The 23,382-nt window shown below is 35.5% G+C and overlaps 1 protein-coding gene across 3 annotated transcripts in view; it reads left to right on the top strand.

Moving 5' to 3' along the window:
* The window catches only part of PIK3C2G (phosphatidylinositol-4-phosphate 3-kinase catalytic subunit type 2 gamma), a 346,938-nt gene that overhangs the window by 287,357 nt on the left and 36,199 nt on the right, over window positions 1–23,382 (top strand). For all 3 annotated transcript variants that reach the window (XM_068560099.1, XM_068560101.1, XM_068560102.1), the window contains one exon: window positions 890–965. In XM_068560099.1, the coding sequence (XP_068416200.1) occupies window positions 890–965 (76 nt within the window). The remainder of the gene's footprint in view (window positions 1–889; window positions 966–23,382) is intronic.

Raw genomic sequence — 23,382 nt, forward strand, 5'->3', positions numbered from 1 at the left:
CTGGGTAGAATGTCAGGCAGCTTTGCAGGTACTATGGCATCAGCTTATGATAGTCAAAAGAAATAATCAATTATTTAGTGGTGCCCTTCAGATAATAATATAGGAAGGGCTGCTTTGGTCATATAATGGCTTAAAACAAAATGTGTGTCAGTGTCACTAAGGAAAAGTTATTCTGATTCACCAGTTAGCCCATTTATTTGGAGCCCAGGTTAAATGTCAGTTTGTTTGTGACAATCTCAGTTTAAAAGAGAAGCACACTCACTTCTTTGTTCTAAAATTAAACAGAACTAGAATTTCTATTAAAGCATTCAATACAATCTGTTTCCTCCACTAGATTGTGTTCTAAAGAGAGGGGTCACCTTTTGCATCTTTCTGTTTCTAAATATCCCCTAACATTCCTCTATGGCATTGGTGTAGCCAGTAATTAGTGAGCATTTCTAGAATTGAACCTTGAGGAGTAATGGGTTTTCACTGAGTACCTGTGTCCTACTGAGAGTAATTTTTCTTCAAAAGCTTTGTCCAATGGTACACATTTTCTAGGAAAAGGAGGTGTGAGATTCGTGCATAATTGTAAAGTTCAAGAATGTAAACATTATGGTGAGCTCTAAAAGCAGAGCACACCTGAGCCTCTTAAAGAAATATAAAATAACCAGATATCTAATCTCATGAAAGTTAAGTTTAACTTGGGGTAAAGTTATAGCATTAACTTAATAAACTTCCCAGTATATATTTTTCTATTTATGGAATCTGTAAATATAGATATATCTATAAATAAAACAGGTATCTATAAACATTATATATTAGGGTCAATGTTTTTAAATACTAGGGAACAGGAACAATAAGTAAATGTAAGATATGAAAAAATATTTAATTTTGCCTTATTTTTCAGAGTGATTGTGTACTTAGTTTTTTCCTCTCTGAGCCTGTGGAACAAACAATGGAAGAATCATCACCTGTGGACCTAGGCAAGTAATTTTATCATTATTTCTATGTACAATTATTGTTTCAATATAATTGTACAAAAAATCATAACTATATTTTTTTATTTTTCAAATTAAAATCTCTTTTTAAGAATAAGGCCTTAAGAGTCTTTTCTAACCGCTTCAAAATCTTTTTAACTCCTCAGAATATGTCCATCAAGTTAAATTAAACCCGGATATATTTGTCCAATTATAATAACTACATGGTATCACACTATTAACTCATTTCAATTCATTGTGCATTGAGATGGAATTGCATTTCAGAGGCAGAAGTCCTGTTTTCCCCTGCAGGTAATTCTTACAGTTTACTCAACATATTTGGAAGCAACAAAAATAAATATTAGGCAATAATAATGATCATGAGTTATCTGGCAGCTTCACTCTTATCTTTTAAAGCTCAATAATTATTCCACCTCCCTCATGAAGTCTTCTTTTATTACCAGGATCCCAAACTAGACCAGCACAATTATCCACCCTATTCTCTGCCAAATGTATGTTAATTCTAATTAATTTTTCTATCATCTCTCCTAGATTGGCAGAGACTCTTTTTGAATGTCCTATCAATCTTTTTTTTTTTTTGACATTTTAAAATATTATTTACTTTTTTGAGAGGCCTAGGTTTAATTCCATGCTTGGGGATGGGTCTTTACCCATTTGTTCATCTCCGTTTTTGCTTAAGTTATCTGTAGTTTTCTCTTATGTGAAGCCAAGAGCATCTCAGCCGTTAAAATATTAGAATGTCCTATCAATCTTAAGCATTCGTAATATAATTCCATTGCCAGTGGCCATCTAATACTGATATTGGTTTTTATCTCACATAAAATTTGCAAACCCATAATTTGCTAGGGCTCACCCCCCTTTCCTTTGCAACTCCCAGTCTGAGTTTTATCCACCTTCCAATTCTCTGCCTTTAAGATTAAGCCCATCTGCTCATTACCTCTGCCTGTATCTGACATCCTAGATGTTTAACCCTCAGGTGTACAGTTCTGTACAGCCAGGTCAGGTCTTATAGTGTGACTGTTTATTGTTACATATTTATTTTTGTGTCTGCCTTGTTTCTCCTGTTAGACTGAGAGTAACTTTAAATCAAGGACTCACTTCCCTACTATGCATTGCTCTATACTAATAAATCCTAATTTAATATATGAGAATTGTACCACTTTTATTCCCCACATTTTACTCATGTAACGTTACTCTCTAAGTTGCTTTATATAGCCAAACCATAAACAATATGGTAAGGTAATTTCTTACATTTTATAGCATGTATCTAAAGAAAAATGATGCCCACAATATAAAATATTTTTATTGTCATAATTTACAAATTATACAGCAAATATCTTTTTTTAAAAAATAGTATTTGCTGGGGAGATTTTTATAATCAATATTTATAAACTTGCCTTAAACAGATTAAAAAAACCAATAATAATAAAGTTGCCAATTTCTAGAGATGTCAAACTTTAAGAAAAAGCTACTAGATTGCCCTCTATTTTGTCATTAAATGCCTTAAAGAAAATTCTTTCTCTGTGTTTCAAAAAGTAAACTGTAGATCACTATCAAGTTTTTAAATTTGGTGATTGTTATAAGGTGTTTTAAAATACATACACACAAAAAATTTAGGATTCTTATTGTAAAAACTAAAATGGTTGCTTGAGAATTCTTTTTTGTCTGGTTTGCTTATATCTTACTACATCATACAATACTCAGGATTTGTTTCGTCAGTGGTAATGAGCAAAAGATTTGATTCTCAATATTTTTAAATACAGGCTGCCTATGAAATACAGCTTGTTATCTTAAAACAACAGAACACACCTCCTAAATCATTCTAACACACCTTCTAAATCATTCTAACTCACCTTCTAAATCATTCTAACACACCTTCTAAATCATTACAACAAACAAGGATTAGCAGGAAGTTGTTCCTTCTTGTATTCTTTAAATTATTTCCTCTTTCATACTTATGAATTCTTAATGTTAATACTTCTGTCACAGAATATCAGTTGATTCTAAACAAGAAGCACAATATTATTTTAAGCATAATTCTTGTCAACTAGTTGAAACTTTGAGCTTATGTTGTTAAATGATTAGAGGATAAAATTATTCAAGTGTATTAAAATAATGGTTTAAATAGGATGACCTTAAGCAAAAATCCCAGACTTTACCATTTTACTACCGCAACTAATGAATTGAGAGTGGATTCTGGACACCTATGTATCTAGGCACATGACTTATAAAGATCATATTAGAAATCATTTGTAGTCCTGCATCTGGGAGATACTCATATTCCTTTGCCTTTACTCACTAACTAAATGTGCCTCGGTAGAACAACAGAAGAATTTATCTTTTTCAAGTGCCAGCCAATCACTTCTCTCCTCTACTTAACACTTTTCCTTGGCTTCTCATTGCCTTTAGGCAGGGGCAACATCATGGGCTTGTAACCTATGCAGTCACACAAAGCACAGTGCTTAGAACAATTCTGCTGTCACTATACTGAAATTCTTAATAATTTCTGTAAAAAGGGCTCTGAATTTTCATTTTGCATTTTTATTTCACTGAGCCCCACAAATTATGTAGCTGGCCCAGCTCTTTGGAAAAAGACCAAAATCCTCCTGATGCATCTCAGCAGAATCTGGCACCCACCAATTTCCCTTTCCAGTCTATCAGGTCCTTCCCCATCTTGATTCCTGTCTTTTTCCAATTCTTCAACTAGGACAAGATCCTCAGTACCTCACAGATTCAACTTTCTCTGCCTAGATCACTTGACTCCTATTCCACCCTCCCCATCATTTTATTTTTTTAATAAGGAAGTTTTTGCTATTTGTCACATATTTATTTATTTATTTATTTATTTATTTAAATTTATTTATTTATTTATATTTTGGCTGCGTTGGGTCTTCATTGCTGTGCATGGACTTTCTCTAGTTGCAGCAAGCAGGAGCTACTCTTCGTTGTAGTGCACGGGCTTCTCATTGCGGTGGCTTCTCGTTGCAGAGCAGGGGCTCTAGGTGCACGAACTTCAGTAGCTGTGGCACGCAGGCTCAGTATTTGTGGCTCGCGGCCTCTAGAGCGCAGGTTCAGTAGTTGTGGCGCACAGGCTTAGTTGCTCCCCAGCATGTGGGATCTTCCAGGACCAGGGCTCAAACCCGTGTCCCCTGCACTGGCAGGCAGATTCTTAAGCACTGCGCCACCAGGGAAGTCCTCCCCATCATTTTAACATCTTTATTGGAGTATAATTGCTTTACAATGGTGTGTTAGTTTCTGTTGTATAACAAAGTGAGTCAGCTATAGGTGTACATATATCCCCATACCTCCTCCCTCTTGTGTCTCCCACCCACCCTCCCTATCCCACCCCTCTACGTAGACACAAAGCAACAGGCTGATCTCCCTGTGCTATGCGGCTGCTTCCCATGAGCTATCTATTTAATATTTGGTAGTGTATATATGTCCATGCCACTGTTTCTTTTCATCCCAGCTTACCCTTCCCCCTCCCTGTGTCCTCAAGTCCATTCTCTACATCTGCGTCTTTATTCTTGTCCTGCCCCTAGGTTCTTCAGAACCATTTTTGGTTTTTTTTTTTTAGATTCCATATATATGTGTTAGCATATGGTATTTGTTTTTCTCTTTCTGACTTACTTCACTCTGTATGCCAGTCTCTAGGTCCATCCAACTCATTACAAATAACTCAATTTCATTTCTTTTTGTGGCTGAGTAATATTCCATTGTATATATGTGCCACATCTTCTTTATCCATTCGTCTGTTGGTGGACACTTAGGTTGCTTCCATGTCCTGGCTATTGTAAATAGGGCTGCAATGAACATTGTGGTACATGACTCTTTTTGAATTATGGTTTTCTCAGGGTATATGCCCAGTAGTGGGTTTGCTGGGTTATATGGTAGTTCTATTTTTAGTTTTATAAGGAACCTGCAAACTGTTCTCCATAGGGGCTGTATCAATTTACATTCCCACCAACAGTGCAAGAGGGTTCCCTTTTCTCCACACCCTCTCCAGCATTTATTGTTTGTAGATTTTTTGATGATGGTCATTCTGACTGGTGTGAGGTGATACCTCATTGTATTTTGATTTACATTTCTCTAATGATTAGTGATGTTGAACATCCTTTCATGTGTTTGTTGGCAATATGTATATCTTCTTTGGACAAATGTCTCTTTAGGTCTTCTGCCCATTTTTGGATTGGGTTGTTTGTTTTTTTGATACTGAGCTGCATGAGCTGCTTGTATATTTTGGAGATTAATCCTTTGTCAGTTGCTTCATTCCCAAATATTTTCTCCCATTCTGAGGGTTGTCTTTTCATCTTGTTAATGGGTTCCTTTGCTGTACAAAAGCTTTTAAGTTTCATTAAGTCCCATTTGTTTATTTTTGTTTTTATTTCCATTTCTCTAGGAGGTGGATCAGAAAGGATCTTGTTGTGATTTATGTCATAGAGTGTTCTGCCTATGTTTTCCTCTAAGAGTTTGATAGTGTCTGGCCTTACATTTAGCTCTTTAATCCATTTTGAATTTATTTTTGTGTATGGTGTTAGGGAGTGTTTTAATTTCATTCTTTTACATGTAGCTGTCCAGTTTTCCCAGCACCACTTATTGAAGAGGCTGTCTTTTCTGCATTGTATATTCTTGCCTCCTTTATCAAAGATAAGGTGACCATATGTGTGTGGGTTTATCTCTGGGCTTTGTATCCTGTTCCATTGATCTATATTTCTGTTTTTTGTGCCAGTACCATACTGTCTTGATTAGTGTAGCTTTGTAGTATAGTCTGAAGTCAGGGACCCTGATTCCTCCAGCTCCATTTTTCTTTCTCAAGATTGCTTTGCCTATTCAGGGTCTTTTGTGTTTCCACACAAATTGTGAAATTTTTTGTTCTAGTTCTGTGACAAATGCCATTGATAATTTGATAGGGATTGCACTGAATCTGTAGATTGCTTTGGGTAGTATAGTCATTTTCACAATGTTGATTCTTCCAATCCAAGAACATCCCCATCATTTTTTGCATCCTTCAGATCTCATCTCAATTGTCTTTGCTATATAGTCCTATAATGTTTTTTCCTCAAAATATGTATTGCAATGATAACTATGTCGTGTGCTTCTTTGTAGGCTAAAAATCCATGAACACATAATCCATGTCTTTATGGCTCAACATTGTAACCCCAGTGCATAGCAGTGCCTGGCCTTCTCTACGTGCTCATAAAGAATTACTGAGCAAATAACTGATGATAGAAAGAACAATAATGCGAGATATGTTAATATTCTCTGTCAAGGTAGCTTGCCATTTTTTTAAAAAGGACAAGAGAGAAGAAATCAAAACCCAAATTTATGCTACTTCACTCACCATTTTATGTGGAAAAGCCCTGGCACAAGGAATTCAGTGCTTCCCAACCACTAGAATTCTCTTGAACTATCACCTGGAAAAAAAATCTATAAGTTACTGCATTAAATATTACAGACACTACACCCAACCAGGGCACTAACCAGAAAGTTGATAGATTTTATCTTGTATATTCTTTAATGACAGACTGTTTAAACTCCCCACAAATTAATATTGCCCTCATGCCAAACAATACCTCCAGAAAAATAAAAATTATCCACCAGTACACAACTCTGACACACAGAAGATTGATTTTTGTCAAGATATAGAAACAATGTCATAGGTAATGGAGTAGAACATGATCAAAGACAACAGTTGCCAGCGTTAAGAGGATGAATTAATGAGCTTGTTTAGACTCCATTGATAATTACAAATGATGGCAAACAGGAGTTTTCAATCATTACCTCACATCACTACCTCTCCTTTGAGATGTTAATTTAAAAGGGAGCTTGAAGCCATGCAGTCTCCATGGCAGGGTCTCTCTGGTTAATGTTCTAGCTACTTGCTGTGGCAAAGCCCAGACCAATTATCTGTAGGTTGAAGTATCTTATCCAGGTTTTCAATTTAAATTTTAATGATATGGAAGGACAAGAGGTGAAGGGTTAGGACTACTTGGAAATAAATGCTTGTATTAAGTTGTTTTTCAAATTTTCAACTGAGAGCTTTAAAATATGCATTTTGCTATACTATATCATATAATCTCATGTTTTTAATTAGAAGATTATTTTAGATTTTTACTTGTGGCTGATCTGAGAAGGAAAAGATGGAAAAAAGATGAGAGTTAGAGGACTTTCTCTAATTACCCCATGTCTAATAGCTGGTGTCAAAAGAAATCACTTAAAATCTAACAAATCAAGCAATAAAAAAATCTTAGCATATGTAATATTAGTGTTAGAGAAACACTGAGAAAGATCACAACATTGAATATATCAATAATTGGGTGGTAGATCAAAGTAGATGAGAAAGATTATGCACACTAATTTTATCTTTGTTTCTATTAGGAAACAAATATTGTGAAAAGAATATTAAATAAAAGTAACCTCTAGAACAAAAATTAAAACTTCCCTAAGTATCATAAGTACATAAAAATAAAAACAAATTACTTTGTGAAAGACTTTCTTTAAAAACAAAAATGTTCTATTTCTTTAATAACTTAAAACAATAAGAACAAAGAGAAAACATATCTATTATATCAATAAGTATAAATAGGCTTAACTCATCTATTAAGAATATTCCAATTGGAGTGAAAGTGAAAAGCGTAACTCTAATGTAAAAACACACTTAAAAGAAATCACTTTAAAGTGATCTTAAAAGATTGAAAATTAAAATAAAGACATAGGTATATTAGGCAATGCAAGGACATGGAAACCAGAAGCCACAGTCTTATATAAAAAAGGCAGAATTTAGTCCAAGAAGCCTTGAATTAAACAGGAATGGAACTTAACTATAACAAGTACAATTCTCAATAAAGATATAAGCAGTTAGGACAACATATCAAATATGACAGCAACATGTATAAAACAGCAATTATGGAACATACAAGGAGAAACACACAAAAACAAACTAGTAATAGGATATTCTAGTTTGCTTCCCTTGATTTATGAAAGACTGAGTAGAAAAACATAAGTGACACATAGAAAAACTAAATAGTAAAATTAATAAGGCAAATTTTGTTAATTTGTGTCAAACTCTTTATCCTAAAAATAGAGAATATATCTTCTTTTTAAGTGCCCATGGAACATTCATGAAAAGAGGTTATATATTAGGTCAGAAAGGAAATTTCAATATATCCTCAAAAGTAGAAATAGTATGACATATTCTCTAATCATGAGACAATACAGTGAGAAATCAATGGAAAAATTCAGAAAGCTAAATGATACTTAAATTTGGAGACATAAAAAATTAAGCTCTCTTGAACATCTCTTGGGTCAAAAGGACTTATAAATCAAAATTGCAAAATTTCCAAAGAAGGGCAGTAATGAAATACCGCATCTCAGAAACCATGAGAGAAAGATAAAGCAGTGCTCAGAGGGAAATTGGAACAAGAGGCACAAAACAAACTAAAGGACGACAAAAAGAAAAACATGGACAAAGATAAAAGTAGATTTATGATTTAGAACACATAAAACAGTAGATTAAATAAATCTGGAAGTTAAAAGTAAACAATAAAATAAATAAGCCACTAGCTAATCTAATCAAAAGAATGGAGGCAAATGCAAATACACAAAATACAAAAGGAGAAGCAAGAAGTAACCATAGAAAGAGATGAAATTGAAGAGTAGTACCAGACTCTGTTCAACTTTACAAAAATAAATTTGTAAATGTCTGAAATAGGCAGTGTTCTAGGAAAACCCAATTTACCCCAGAAAAGATCAAATTAGATAGAATAAATAGAAAAAGTTTCAAAAAGCAACCTTTAAAACAGTACCAAGTTCCGATGATTTCCAGAGGGACTATGCCAAACTTTTAAAAAGCAGATAATTCCACTGTTAGTTAAACAATTCCAGAACAGAGAAAAGTTAGGAAAATTTTCTGTATTACTTTTATGAAGCAAATAAAGTAGTTATGCCAGTAGCTTCAAGGATTACAAGGATTGCAAAAAAAAAAAAAAAAAAAAAAGGAATCACAGGTTAACCTCACTTCTGAATATAATGGAAAACTCTAAATAAAATATTAGCCAAAATAATCCATCAGCACACTAAAGGAATATAATTCACCATGACCATAAATGCCAGAACATTTCAATGCTGGTAATGCACATAGTATATAATACACATTATCATATTAATAGATTTAAGGAGAAAATAGCATCGTCATCATTATAGACACTGAAAAGGTTTTTGATAAATTTCAATAAATTTTCCTGATAAAACACTCAAATAAAAATAAATGGGTAATGCCTTAACAGGAGAAAATGTATCTATCTTGGCTATCCAAAGCCCACATAAGGAATGCAGAGAAATAGTGGAAAACTATTTCCACTAGAGTATAAAATAAGGCACTATGCCCTTGAGCATCACGATTACATTACATTGTACTGAAAGTATTAGCCAACATGTGATTCCTCCGTCCCCTCTTTTGAAGGTCTTTGCTCTAAATTTGCCGTCTCAATGAGAAGTACCCTGATCATCCCATCTAATATTGCAATCTGCCTCGTATTCTGGAAGCTCCCAGTGCCTTCATCCTGTTGTGTTTTTTTCCTTATCATTAATCATATTCAGCATATTATAAATTCTACTTATTTATTATGTTTATTGCTTTTTTTACATCTCCCCCAATACTATAGAATTGCCAAGAGAGGGATTTTGTCTAATATGTTCCAAAGGCCTAGAACAGTGCCTTGTCCATAATAGGTCAATAAATATCTGTGAACTGACTAAGCTATTTTAAATAGAAAGAAAATTAGAAGCATAAACTTTGGCAAAGAGAAGACAAAACTAATTACTGTTTGCCAGTAATATGATCACATACCTAGAAAAATGAGAATCAACTAAAAATCTATCACAAATGATGAAATTCAACAAAGGTATCAGGTACCAACTTCATATATATATATCTATTGCATATATATATATATATATATATATATATATATATATATATATATATAATATTGTTACATATACGTAATAACTAGTTAGAATATATAATAGAAGAAAGACCCCCATTACAATGGCAGCAAAAAAACCCCCCAGAAAACCAAAACAAAACAAAACAAAAAAAACCCTACGAATAAATTTAACAGGAAAAGTGCCATACCAAATGAAGAAAACTTTAAACACTATTGAAAGATGCCTTGAACAAATGGAAAGACATAGCATACTTTGGGTAGGAAGATTCAACATCATAAAGATGTCAGATATTTCCAATTTAATTTTGAAATATAAAATTTTAAACTACAAACAGATTTAAGTATTTTTTATTGAAGTATAGTTGATTTAAAATATTATATTAGTTTCATGTGATGGCATAATGGTTCAATATTTTTATAGATTATACTCCACTAAAAGTTATTACAAGATAATGGCTTTAAGTCCCTGAGCTATATAACATATCTTTGTTGCTTCTCTATTTTATACATAATAGTTTGTATCTCTTATCCCGTACTCCTATCTTGCCCCTCCCCTTTTCCCCCTCCCCACTGGTAACCACCAGTTTATTTTCTGTATCTGTGAGTCTGTTTCTGTTTTGCTATATACATTCTTTTGTTTTACTTTTTAGACTCCACATATGAGTGGTATCATACAATATTTGTCTTTATCTGACATTTCACTAAGTATAATATTGTCTATGTCCATCCATCTTGCTGCAAATGGCAGAATTTCATTCATTTTATGGCTGAGTAGTATTCCATTGTGTGTGTATGTGTGTGTGTGTGTATATATATATATATATATATATATATATATACACCACATCTTCTTTATCTTCTTTATCCATTCATATGTTGATGGACAGTTGAGTTGCTTCCATGTGTTGGCTCACATACTACTGCCAAGAACATTGGGGTGCATGTATCTTTTTGAATTAGTGTTTTTGTTTTCTCTGGTTATATACCCAGGAGTGGAATACTGGATCATATGATAGTTCCATTTTCAGTTTTTTGATGAATCGCCACAGTTTACCATAGTGGCTGCACCAATTTATGTTCCCACCGACAGTGTATGAGGGTTCCCTTTTCTCCATGTCCTTGCCAACATTTATTATTTGTAGACCTTTTGATGATAGCCATTCTCTCAGGTGTGAGGTGATGATATCTCATTGTGGTTTTAATTTGCATATCTCTAATGATTAATGATGTTGAGCATCTTTTCATGTGCGTGTTTGCCATCTGTGTGTCTTCTTTGGAAAAATGTCTATTCAGACCTTCTGCCCATTTTTTAATCAGGTTGTTTGTTTTTTTGATGTTGAGTTGTATGAGCTGTTTATATTATTTTGGGTATTAATCCCTTATCAGTCATATCATTTGCAAATATTTTCTCCCATTCAGTAGGCTGCCTTTTCGTTCTGTCAATGGTTTCCTTTGCTGTGCAAAAGCTTTTAAGTTTAATTAGGTCCCATTTGTTTATTTTATTTCTTTTGGCTTAGGAAACAGATCCAAAAAAAGACTACTACACTTTATGTCAAAGAGTGTTCTGCCTACGTTCTCTTCTATGAGATATATTGTTTCACATCTTACATTTAGGTATTTAATCCATTTTGAGTTTATTTTTGTATATGATGTGAGGAAATGTTCTAATCTCATTCTTTAACATGTATCTGTCCAGTTTTCCCAGCACCACTTATTGAAGAGAATGTCTTCTCTCCATTGTATATTCTTGCTTCCTTTGTCCTGGATTAATTGATCACAGGTGCATGGATTTATTTCTAAGCTCTCTATCCTGTTCCACTGATCTATGTGCCTGTTTTTGTGCCACTACCATGCTGTTTTCATTACTGTAGTTTTGCAGTATAGTCTGAAGTCAGGAAGTATGATTCCTCTAGCCTTGTTCTTTTTTCTCAAGATTGCTTTAGCAATTCAGGGTCTGTTGGGGTTCCATATGAATTTTAGGATTATTTGTTCTAGTGCTGGGAAAAATGTCATGGGTGTTTTAACAAGGATCACATTAAATCTCTAGATTGCTTTGGATAGTACAGCCATTGTAACAATATTAATTCTTCCAATCCAAGAGCATGAGGTATCTTTCCACTTCTTTGTATCACCTTCAATTTCCTTCATCAGTGTTTTATAGTTTTCAGAGTATAGGTCTTTCACCTCCTTGGTTAACCTTATTCCTAGGTGTTTCATTCTTTTTGATGCAACTGTAAATGGGATTTGTTTTTTTTTACTTTCATAGTTCATTTTTACTATATAGAAAAGTAACAGATTTCTGTATATTAATCTTATATCCTGCAACTTTGCTGGATTCCTTTATTAATTCTAATAGTTTTTGGCTGTAGACTTTGGGTTTTTCTATATAAAGTATCATATTATCTGCAAATAGTGACAGATGTACTTCTTCCCTTCCAATTTGGATGTCTCTTATTTCTTTTTCTTGTCTGATTGCTGTGTCTAGGGCTTCCAACGCTATGTTAAATAGAAGTGGTGAGAGTGTCTTGTTCCTGATTTTAGAAGAAAAGTTTTCAGCTTTTCACCATTGAGTATGATGTTACTTGTGGGTTTGTCATAAATGGACTTTATTATGTTGAGATATGTTCCCTCTCTACCCACTTTGATGAAAGCTTTATCATGAATTGATGTTGAATTTTGTGAAATGTTTTTTCTGCATCTATTAAGATGCTCATGTGATTATTATCCTTCCTTTTGTTAATGTGGTGTATCACATTGATTGATTTGTGAATGTTGAACCATCTTTGTATCCCTGGAATAAATCCAACTTGATCGTGGTGTATCATCCTTTTCATAGATTGTTGGATTCACTTTCCTAGTATTTTGTTGATTTTTGCATCTACAGTCATCAAAGAAATTGGCCTGTAATTTTCTTTTATTGTATTGTCCTTGTCTGGTTTTCATATCAGGGTAATGGTGGCCTCATAGAATGAATTTGGGAGTTTTCTGTCCTCTTCAATTTTTTGGAATAGTTTGAGAAAGATAGGTAATAGTCGTTCTTTATATGTTTTGTAGAATTCCCCTGTGAAGCCATCCGGGACTTTTGTTTTCTGGGAGATTTTTAATTACAAATTCAATTTCACTGCAGTGATTGGTTTGTTCAAATTGTCTGCTTTTCTTGATTCAGTCTTGACAGGTTGTATGTTTCTAGAAATTTGTCCATTTCTTCTATGTTATCCAATTAGTTGGCATATGACTGTTGGTAGTATTTTCTTATGATTTTTTAAAAATCTGTGGTATCAGTTGTTATTTCTCTTCTTTCATTTCTTATTTTGTTTATTTGGGTACTCCCTCTTTCCTTCTTGGTGAGCCTGGATAAATGTTTATCAATTTTGTTTATCTTTTAAAAAAACTAAATCTTGGTTTCATTGATCACTTATGCTTTCTTCTGTATCACTTAATCTGCTCTTCATTCCTTCTAGTGTGTTTTTTAATTTAAGCTATTGAATTCTTCATTTCTGATTTTTTAAAAAATATTTTCTAGTTACTTGTTAAAATTTTCACTGTGTACATGTATTCTTTACCCTAATTCAATTAACATTTTTATTGCCAATGCTTTGAATTCTTTATCTAGTAAATTGTTTATTTCTGTTTCATTATTTGTTTCTTCAACCGTTTTCTCTTGCTGTTTCAATTGAGAGCAGTTCCTTTGCCTTTTCATTTGCTTAACTTTCTCTGCCTCTATGAATTTAGATGAAACAGTTACCTGTTGCAGTCTTGAAGGGGTGTTCCTATATGGGAACATCCCTAAACATACTGTATGTGCCCAGTGCCTTTAGTGGGAGAGCTGGATTTGACATGGATGCAAATCACATCTTTCCTCAGGGTGTGCTGACAGCTACCACCTTGGTAGAGGGTGGGGCTGGAAATGGAGGGTCTTAGAGCTGGAGTCGAGTGTGAAAAAAAATTACAGTTGCCTTTAAGTGTGGGTTTTCCCCTAGCCCCACACTGGAACCCTTGCCCCAGAGTGAGGGAATGTTGAAGCAAGGGGGTCCACGCAGGCTGTCAGCTTGTGTCAGCCACAGCAGAGGTCCTAGCTGTCTCTGCTGCACTGCCTGTGCAGGCACCTGCAATTTTTTCCCTCACTCAGCTCAGGTGCAGCCTTAGGTGCAAGTCTTCGTCATCCTTCTCAATCAGTCACTGTCACCAGCCTCCACCACCCTCCTTTCCACTGTGGAGCCACAGCACAGGACAGGCAGGGCCTGCGTGGACTCTCAACATGTACCAGGGCATGAGCTGTGGTGGAGTGGCTGCTCTCAGAGATCTGGGCTGCTTGTGATGTGCTTCTTGAGGAAGCACAAATGATGGCCTCTGCCATTCCACCCAGGCTTGCCCAAGCTCTGGGTAGTCTCTGTATCCCTCAGTTGTGTCTTATCCCCAGTATTGGTTGCCCCAGATCGAATACCACACGATGATGTGAAGTGAATGGGGCTGGAGTGTTCACTCAACATGGGCTGGGGCATGCACCAAGGTGGTTGCAGGAAACCCAGCAACCACTAGATCTTTCTGCCCTTCCTGGGGTCAAGCCAGCATGCATGTGCTCCTCAGGAGCAGAATTCAGGCTTCTCACAGCTCCCCTGTTAGTTCCAGTGGTCCTCCAACCAGCCAAGGGGGCGCTTCTCCCCTGTATAGGACCCCAGGACTGGGGTGCCCAATCTGGCTCTCACTGCTCACTCCCAAGGGCAGGTGTCTGCCCAAGAATCCTCCCTGTTCCTCTGGGCCCCTCTCAGGGACAAAGATCCCAACCCAATTGCTTTTCTTTCCTTCGTACCTGATTACATGTATATCTTTCTTACAGCCTTGGTTGTACAGGAGTCCTCTGCCAATTAGTTGTTTTCAGTGAGAATTGTTCCACATATAGATGTATTTTTGATGTGTTCATGTCAGGAGGTGAGTGCCACATCCTCTTACTCCACCATTTTGACTGATCTCCAACAGATTTATTTTTAATTACATAAGCTAATTCTACAGTTCATAAACAAAAATTAACAAAGAAAAGCCAGGAAAATTAGCAAAACAAAGAGGTGAGTTTAGCCTTATCAGATATAAAAACACATTACAAAGCATCAATAATTAAACAGTGTGGTGTCAGTGCATAAGTAGATAAGCAAGTAAAACATAATGGAATGTCCATAAATAGAGTTAGATATATTCAGGAATTTAATAGTTGCCCAAACAAATAAGAGAAAATTCAACAAATAATGTTGGCATAGTACACTTCACACCATATGCCAGGATAAATACCAAATGAGTGAAAGATTTTAAATGTAAATAATGAAACCATATATATGACAAAGAAAAAATGGAAAAAATCCTTTTTAATCTTGGAATGAGCTGCTGTAGCTATGACTACAAATTCAGAAGCTATAACAATTCTGCATGATATAAAACACTGTAGCAAAGCTCAAGAAAAGCAAAGGTAAGTGACAAAATGGGGGAAATATTTGCAATTTATCACATATGAAGGGTTAATTATTTAACATGTAACAATCTCCTATAAATTGGTGAGAAACAGACCAATGACCAAATAGAAAACTGTGTAAAGAATACGAAAAAATAATCCACACACACACACACACACACACACACAAAATACAAGTGGCTCTTAACCAAATGAAAGAATCCTCAAGGTCACTCATAAGAAAAATGCAAATTACAACTACACTGATACCATTTTAACTCATCAGATGGGCAAAAATTCAAAAATTTAATTAACAAGCTTGGTTATAAATCAGCAGACACTCATACACTGCTGGTGATAATGCAAATTGGTACAATCTCCATGGAAGACAATTTGGGAATGTTTACCAAAACTAAAATGCTAATACCCTATGACCCAGCAATTCTGCTGTTGAAATCTATCCTATGGTATTTGTGCACAGGTACAAAATGATACACATTCAAGGCTATTTATTGCAGCATGGTTTGTAACATCTGGAAAGCATTCGGAACAACCCACTTGCCTGTCAATGGGTAAAGTGTTAAATAAATTATGCTATTTCCTCATGATGGAATAATGTGAAAGTATATTTAAAAAATAAAGAAGCTTTGTATTATTGGCATGAAAGTATCTCCAAGACTGTTGTGTAGAATAGTAAATATGCTATTCCTTTTTGGAAAAACGGGGAAGAATAAAAATACTTATTCATATTTACTTATATGGAGAAATTCTGGAAGAATATGTGTCCATCTGGAGAAATATATGGAAAACGAATAAAATAATAATGGGGAGGCAGACCTTCAAATGGCAGAGTAGTAAGACATGGAGATCACCATACTCCCCACAAATGCATCAGAAACACACCTACATGTGGAACAACTCCTACAGAACACCGACTGAACGCTGGCACAAGACCTCAGACTTCCCAAAAGGCAAAAAACTCCCCACATACCTGGCTGTGTGGCTGACAGAGTCTTGGTGCTCCGGGCAGGTGTCAGGCCTGTGCCTCTGAGGTAGGAGAGCTGAGTTCAGGACACTGGTCCACCAGAGACCTCCCAGCTCCATGTAATATCAAACGGTGAAAGCTCTCCCAGAGATCTCCATCTCAACACTAAGACCCAGCTCCACTCAAGGACCAGCAAGCAACAGTGCGGGACACCTTGCCAAACAACTAGCAACAGAGGAACACCACCCCACCCATTACCAGAGAGGGTGCCAAAAATAATAATAAGGTCACAGTCACCCCAAAACACACCACTGGACACGGTCCTGCACACCAGAAAGACAAGATCCAGCCTCATCCACCAGAACACAGGCACCAGTCCTCTCTACCAGGAAGCCTACACAACCCACTAAACCAACCTTAGCCACTGGGCGCAGACACCAAAAACAATGGGAACTATGAACCTGCAGCCTGTGAAAAGGAGACCCCAAACACAGTAACTTAAGCACAATAGAAGACAGAGAAACACACAGCAAATGAAGGAGCAAGGTAAAAACCCAGCAGACCAAACAAATGAAGAGGAAATAGGCAGTCTACCTGAAAAAGAATTCAGAGTAATGATAATAAAGATATCCAAAATCTTGGAAATAGAATGGAGAAAATACAAGAAACGTTTAACAAAGACTTAGAAGAACTAAAGAGCAAACAAACAATGATGAACAACACAATAAATGAAATTAAAAATTCTCTAGAAGGAATCAATAGCAGAATAACTGAGGCAGAAGAATGGATAAGTGACCCGGAAGATAAAATAGTGGAAATAACTACCACAGAGCAGAATAAAGAAAAAAGAATGAAAAGAATTGAGGACAATCTCAGAGTCCTCTGGGACATCATTAAATGTACCAACATTCGAATTATAGGGGTCCCAGAAGAAGAAGAGAAAAAGAAAGGGACTGAGAAAATATTTGAAGAGATTATAGTTGAAAACTTCGCTAATATGGGAAAGGAAATAGTCAAACAAGTCCAGGAAGCACAGAGAGTCCAATACAGGATAAATCCAAGGAGAAACATGCCAAGACACATATTAATCAAACTACCAAAAATTAAATACAAGGAAAAAATATTAAAAGCAGCAAGGGAAAAGCAACAAATAACATACAAGGGAATTCCCATAAAGTTAACAGCTGATCTTTGAGCAGAAACTCTGCAAGCCAGAAAGGAGTGGCAAGACATATTTAAAGTGATGAAAGGGAAAAACCTACAACAAAGATGACTACCCAGAAAGGATCTCATTCAGATTTGATGGAGAAATTATAACCTTTACAGACAAGCAAAAGCTAAGAGAATTCAACCCCACCAAACCAGCTTTACAACAAATGCTAAAGGAAATTCTCTAGGCAGGAAACACAAGAGAAGGAAGAGACCTACAATAACAAACCCAAAACAATTAAGAAATGGTAATAGGAACATATGTATCGATAACTACCTTAAATGTAAATGGTTAAATGCTCCAACCAAAAGACATAGACTGGCTGAATGGATACAAAAACAAGACCCGTATATATGCTGTCTACAAGAGACCCACGTCAGACCTAGGGACACATACAGACTGAAAGTGAGGGGAAGGAAAAAGATATTCCATGCAAATGGAAATCAAAAGAAAGCTGGAGTAGCAATTCTCATATCAGACAAAATAGACTTTAAAATAAAGACTATTACAAGAGACAAAGAAGGACACTACATAATGATCAAGGGATCAATCCAAGAAGAAGATATAACAATTGTAAATATTTATGCACCCATCATAGGAGCACCTCAATACCTAAGGCAAATGCTAACAGCCATAAAAGGGGAAATCGACAGTAACACAATACTAGTAGGGGACTTTAACACCCCCTTTCACCAATGGACAGATCACTCAAAATGAAAATAAATAAGGAAACACAAGCTTTAAATGACACATTAAACCAGATGAACTTAATTGATATTTATAGGACATTCCATCCAAAAACAACAGAATACACTTTCTTCTCAAGTGCTCATGGAACATTCTCCAGGATAGATCATATCTTGGGTCACAAATCAAGCCTTGGTAAATTTAAGAAAATTGAAATCGTTTCAAGTATCTTTTCCAACCACAATGCTATAAGACTAGATATCAATTACAGGAAAAAAACTGTAAAAAATACAAACACATGGAGGCTACACAATACGCTACTAAATAACAAGAGATCACTGAAGAAATCAAAGAAGAAATCAAAAAATACCTAGAAACACATGACAATGAAAACACGATGACCCAAAACCTATGGGATGCAGCAAAAGCAGTTCTAAGAGGGAAGTTTATAGCAATACAATCCTACCACAAGAAACAAGAAACATCTCAAGTAAACAACCTAACTTTACACCTAAAGCAATTGAGAAAGAAGAACAAAAAAAACCCCAAGTTAGCAGAAGGAAAGAAATCATGAAGATCAGATTAGAAAGAAATGAAAAAGAAATGAAGGAAACAACAGCAAAGATCAATAAAACTAAAAGCTGGTTCTTTGAGAAGATAAACAAAATTGATAAACCGTTAGCCAACTCATCAAGAAAAAAAGGGAGAAGACTCAAATCAATAGAATTAGAAATGAAAAAGGAGAAGTAACAACTGCAGAAATACAAAGGATCATGAGAGATTACTACAAGCAGCTCTGTGCCAATAAAATGGACAACCTGCGAGAAATGGACAAATTCTTAGAAAAGCAGAACCTTCCAAGACTGAACAAGGAAGAAATAGAAAATATAAACAGACCAATCACAAGCACTGAAATTGAGACTGTGATTAAAAATCTTCCAACAAACAAAAGCCCAGGACCAGATGGCTTCACCAGCGAATTTTATCAAACATTTAGAGAAGAGCTAACACCTATTCTTCTCAAACTCTTCCAAAATATAGCAGAGGGAGGAACACTCCCAAACTCATTCTACGAGGCCACCATCACCCTGACACCAAAACCAGACAAATATGTCACAAAGAAAGAAAACTATAGGCCAATATCCCTGGTGAACATAGGTGCAAAAATCCTCAACAAAATACTAGCAAACAGAATCCACCAGCTCATTAAAAGGATCATACACCATGATCAAGTGGGTTTTATCCCAGGAATGCAAGGATTCTTCAGTATACACAAATCAATCAATGTGATAAACCATATATAACAAATTGAAGGAGAAAAACATATGATCATCTCAATAGATGCAGAAAGAGCTTTGGACAAAATTCAACACCCATTTATGAAAAAAACCCTCCAGAAAGTAGGCTTAGACGGAACTTACCTCAACATAATAAAGGCCATATATGACAAACACACAGCCAACATCGTTCTCAATGGTGAAAAACTGAAACCATTTCCTCTAAGATTAGGAACAAGACAAGGTGGTCCACTCTCACCCCTATAATTCAACATAGTTTTGGAAGTTTTAGTCACAGCAATCAGAGAAGAAAAAGAAATAAAAGGAATCCAAATCAGAAAAGAAGTAAAGCTGTCACTGTTTGCAGATGACATGATACTATGTAAAGAGAGCATCTTAAAGATGCTACCAGAAAACTACTAGAGCTAATCAATGAATTTTGTAAAGTAACAGGATACAAAATAAATGCACAGAAATCTCTTGCATTCCTATACACTAACGATGAAAAATCTGAAAGGGAAATTAAGGAAACACTCCCAATTACCATTGCAACAAATAGAAAGAAATACCTAGGAAAAACCTACCTAAGGAGACAAAAGACCTGTATGCAGAAAACTATGACACTGATGAAAGAAATTAAAGATTTTACAAACAAATGGAGAGATATACCATGTTCTTGGATTGGAAGAATCAACATTGTGAAAATGACTATACTACCCAAGGCAATCTACAGATTCAATGCAATCCCTATCAAACTGCAAATGGCATTTTTCACAGAACTAGAGCAAAAAATTTCACAATTTGTATGGAACCACAAAAGACCCTGAATAGCCAAAGCAATCTTGAGAAAGAAAAATGGAGCTGGAGGAATCAGGCTCCCGGACTTCAGGCTATACTACAAATCTACAGTAATCAAGACAGTATGGTACTGGCACAAAAACAGAAATATAGATCAATAGAATGCACATATGGTCACCTTATTTTTGATAAAGGAGGCAAGAATATACAATGGAGAAAAGACAGTCTCTTCAATAAGTGGTTCTGGGAAAACTGGACAGCTACATGTAAAAGAATGAAATTAGAACACTCCCTAACACCATACACAAAAATAAACTCAAAATGGATTAAAGACCTGACTGTAAGGCCAGGCACTATCAAACTCTTAGAGAAAAACATAGGCAGAACACTCTATGGCATAAATCACAGCAAGATCCTTTTTGACCCACCTCCTAGAGAAATGGAAATAAGAACAAAAATAAACAAATGGGACCTAATGAAACTTAAAAGCTTTTGCACAGCAAAGGAAACCATAAACAAGACGAAAAGACAACCCTCAGAATGGGAGAAAATATTTGCAAACGAAGCAACAGACAAAGGATTAATCTCCAGAATTTACAAGCAGCTCATGCAGCTCAATATCAAAAAAACAAACAACCAAATCCAAAAATGGGCAGAAGCCCTAAATAGAAATTTCTCCAAAAAGACATACAGATTGTCAATAAACACATGGAAGGATGCTCAACATCACTAATCATTAGAGAAATGCAAATCAAAACTACAAGGTATCACCTCACACCAGTCAGAATGGCCATCATCAAAAAATCTACAAACAGTAAATGCTGGAGAGGGTATGGAGACACGGGAACCCTCTTGCCCTGTTGGTGGGAGTGTAAATTGATACAGCCACTATGGAGAACAGTAGGGAGGTTCCTTATAAAACTAAATATAGAACTACCATATGACCCAGCAATCCCACTACTGGGCATATACCCTGAGAAAACCATAATTCAAAAAGAGTCATGCCAAATGTAAAATAGATAGCTAGTGGAAGCAGCCACATAGCACAGGGAGATCAGCTCGTGCTTTGTGACCACCTAGAGGGTTGGGACAGGGAGGGTAGGAGGGAGACACAAGAGTTTTGTTATAAAGCAGAAACTAACACACCATTGTAAAGCAATTATAGTCCAATAAAGATGTTAAAAACAAAAAAGAGTTATGTACCACAGTGTTTATTACAGCTCTATTTACAATAGCCAGGACATGGAAGCAACCTAAGTGTCCGTCAACAGCTGAATGGATAAAGAAAATTTGGCACATATATACAATGGAATATTACTCGGCCATAAAAAGAAACGAAATTGAGTTATTTGTAGTGAGGTGGATGGGCCTAGAGTCTGTCATACAGAGTGAAGTAAGTCAGAAAGAGAAAAACAAATACCGTATGCTAACACATATATATGGAATCTAAAAAAAAAAAAAAAATGGTTCTGAAGAACCTAGGGGCAGGACAGGAATAAAGATGCAGACGTAGAGAATGGACTTGAGGACACAGGGAGGGGGAAGGGTAAGCTGGGACAAAGTGAGAGAGTGGCATGGACTTTTATATACTACCAAATGTAAAATAGATAGCTAGTGGGAAGCAGCCACGTAGCACAGGGAGATCAGCTCGGTGCTTTGTGACCACCTAGAGGGGTGGGATAGGGAGGGTGGGAGGGAGGGAGACGCAAGAGGGAAGAGATATGGGGATATATGTATATGTATAGCTGATTCACTTTGTTATAAAGCAGAAACTAACACACCATTGTAAAGCAATTAAACTCCAATAAAGATGTTAAAAAAACATAATGATAATAATGGGAGGAGTGGGTGAATAGGTGTTAGGAGTGGGAGGAAGGCTTTTTACTGTATGCTTTAAAAATAAATTTTCATTTTTGAATCATATGAATATATTATATCTGAAAGGAAGTTAAATTTTGAAATGATATTTTTTAACATTAATGGACACATTATGCATAATAAGCCCGTATTAGCTGCTGTAGTACCATGCATTCAAGCGTTTCAACACAGTCATTCTTTGGATCAATAATATTTTAACAGTTCTTGGGGTTACTATAAATGGTTAGATTAAGCATGATTAGATCCCCCAGAATAACTTGAAGCAGAAAAATCAAGACATTCTAGCATCTTCTTGTCCCTGTGAAGCTATTCTCAAAAGTCTCCCTCTCTGGGCTCTTCATTTAAATTCTTTCCCTTAGGTTATTGACCCCTTGTTGCCCCTTACAGCATGATGTTCAAAAACATAGTCTTTAGAGATCATTTGACCCTGCCTAAACTTGGACCAAAATACCTCAGCTCCCTCATGTGTAAAATGGAGGTAACACAAACTTTGTAGGTTTGCTGTGGGGATTTAGTGAGTTTACGTACGTGAAACTCTTAGCCCAACATTTGGCACACAATAAGAATTCTAAAAATCCTAAGTACCTCTACTATTACTACATTGACTACTAAGACTTCCTAGTGGCCTGTATTTTCAGTGGGTTCTAAAGTCTGACATGTTTTGATGGATACTGTGATTACTAATCTTGCATGAAAGGTTTAGGGTGGAATATCATCTTCAGTCAATTCAAGTAACAGTTGTATGACTATCATTTAGACACTCACCCATAAATTTATGCTAATTTCCTGTCTGAATTAAAGCTCCTCTAATTAAACACATTGTTTCTAATTAATAATCCTTTCACTCTTTAATTCAAAAATTATGTTCATTGTGCATCAAAAAGTATCAGCATTTTTAGCATACTCATACCAAAAGTTCAACTACATTTTTGTATTATGAAATACAATTTACGCAAGTACTACAGTCAAAATTATCTCGTAGTGTCTCAAACTCACAGCGTCACTCAGTCATCAAAATCAAGATATTTTAAGGAAGAATGTTTTTATTATATTTACGTAATTACCATTTCAGTTGTAAGAAACACTCAGTGTGAATTTTAATTATTTCAATGTCAATAATCCACATTAACAATAAAATTAATTAATATTACCTATTTAGAATGTGTAAACTATTCTAAT

Source organism: Eschrichtius robustus, chromosome 13, assembly GCF_028021215.1.
Source record: "Eschrichtius robustus isolate mEscRob2 chromosome 13, mEscRob2.pri, whole genome shotgun sequence".
NCBI lineage: Eukaryota > Metazoa > Chordata > Mammalia > Artiodactyla > Eschrichtiidae > Eschrichtius > Eschrichtius robustus.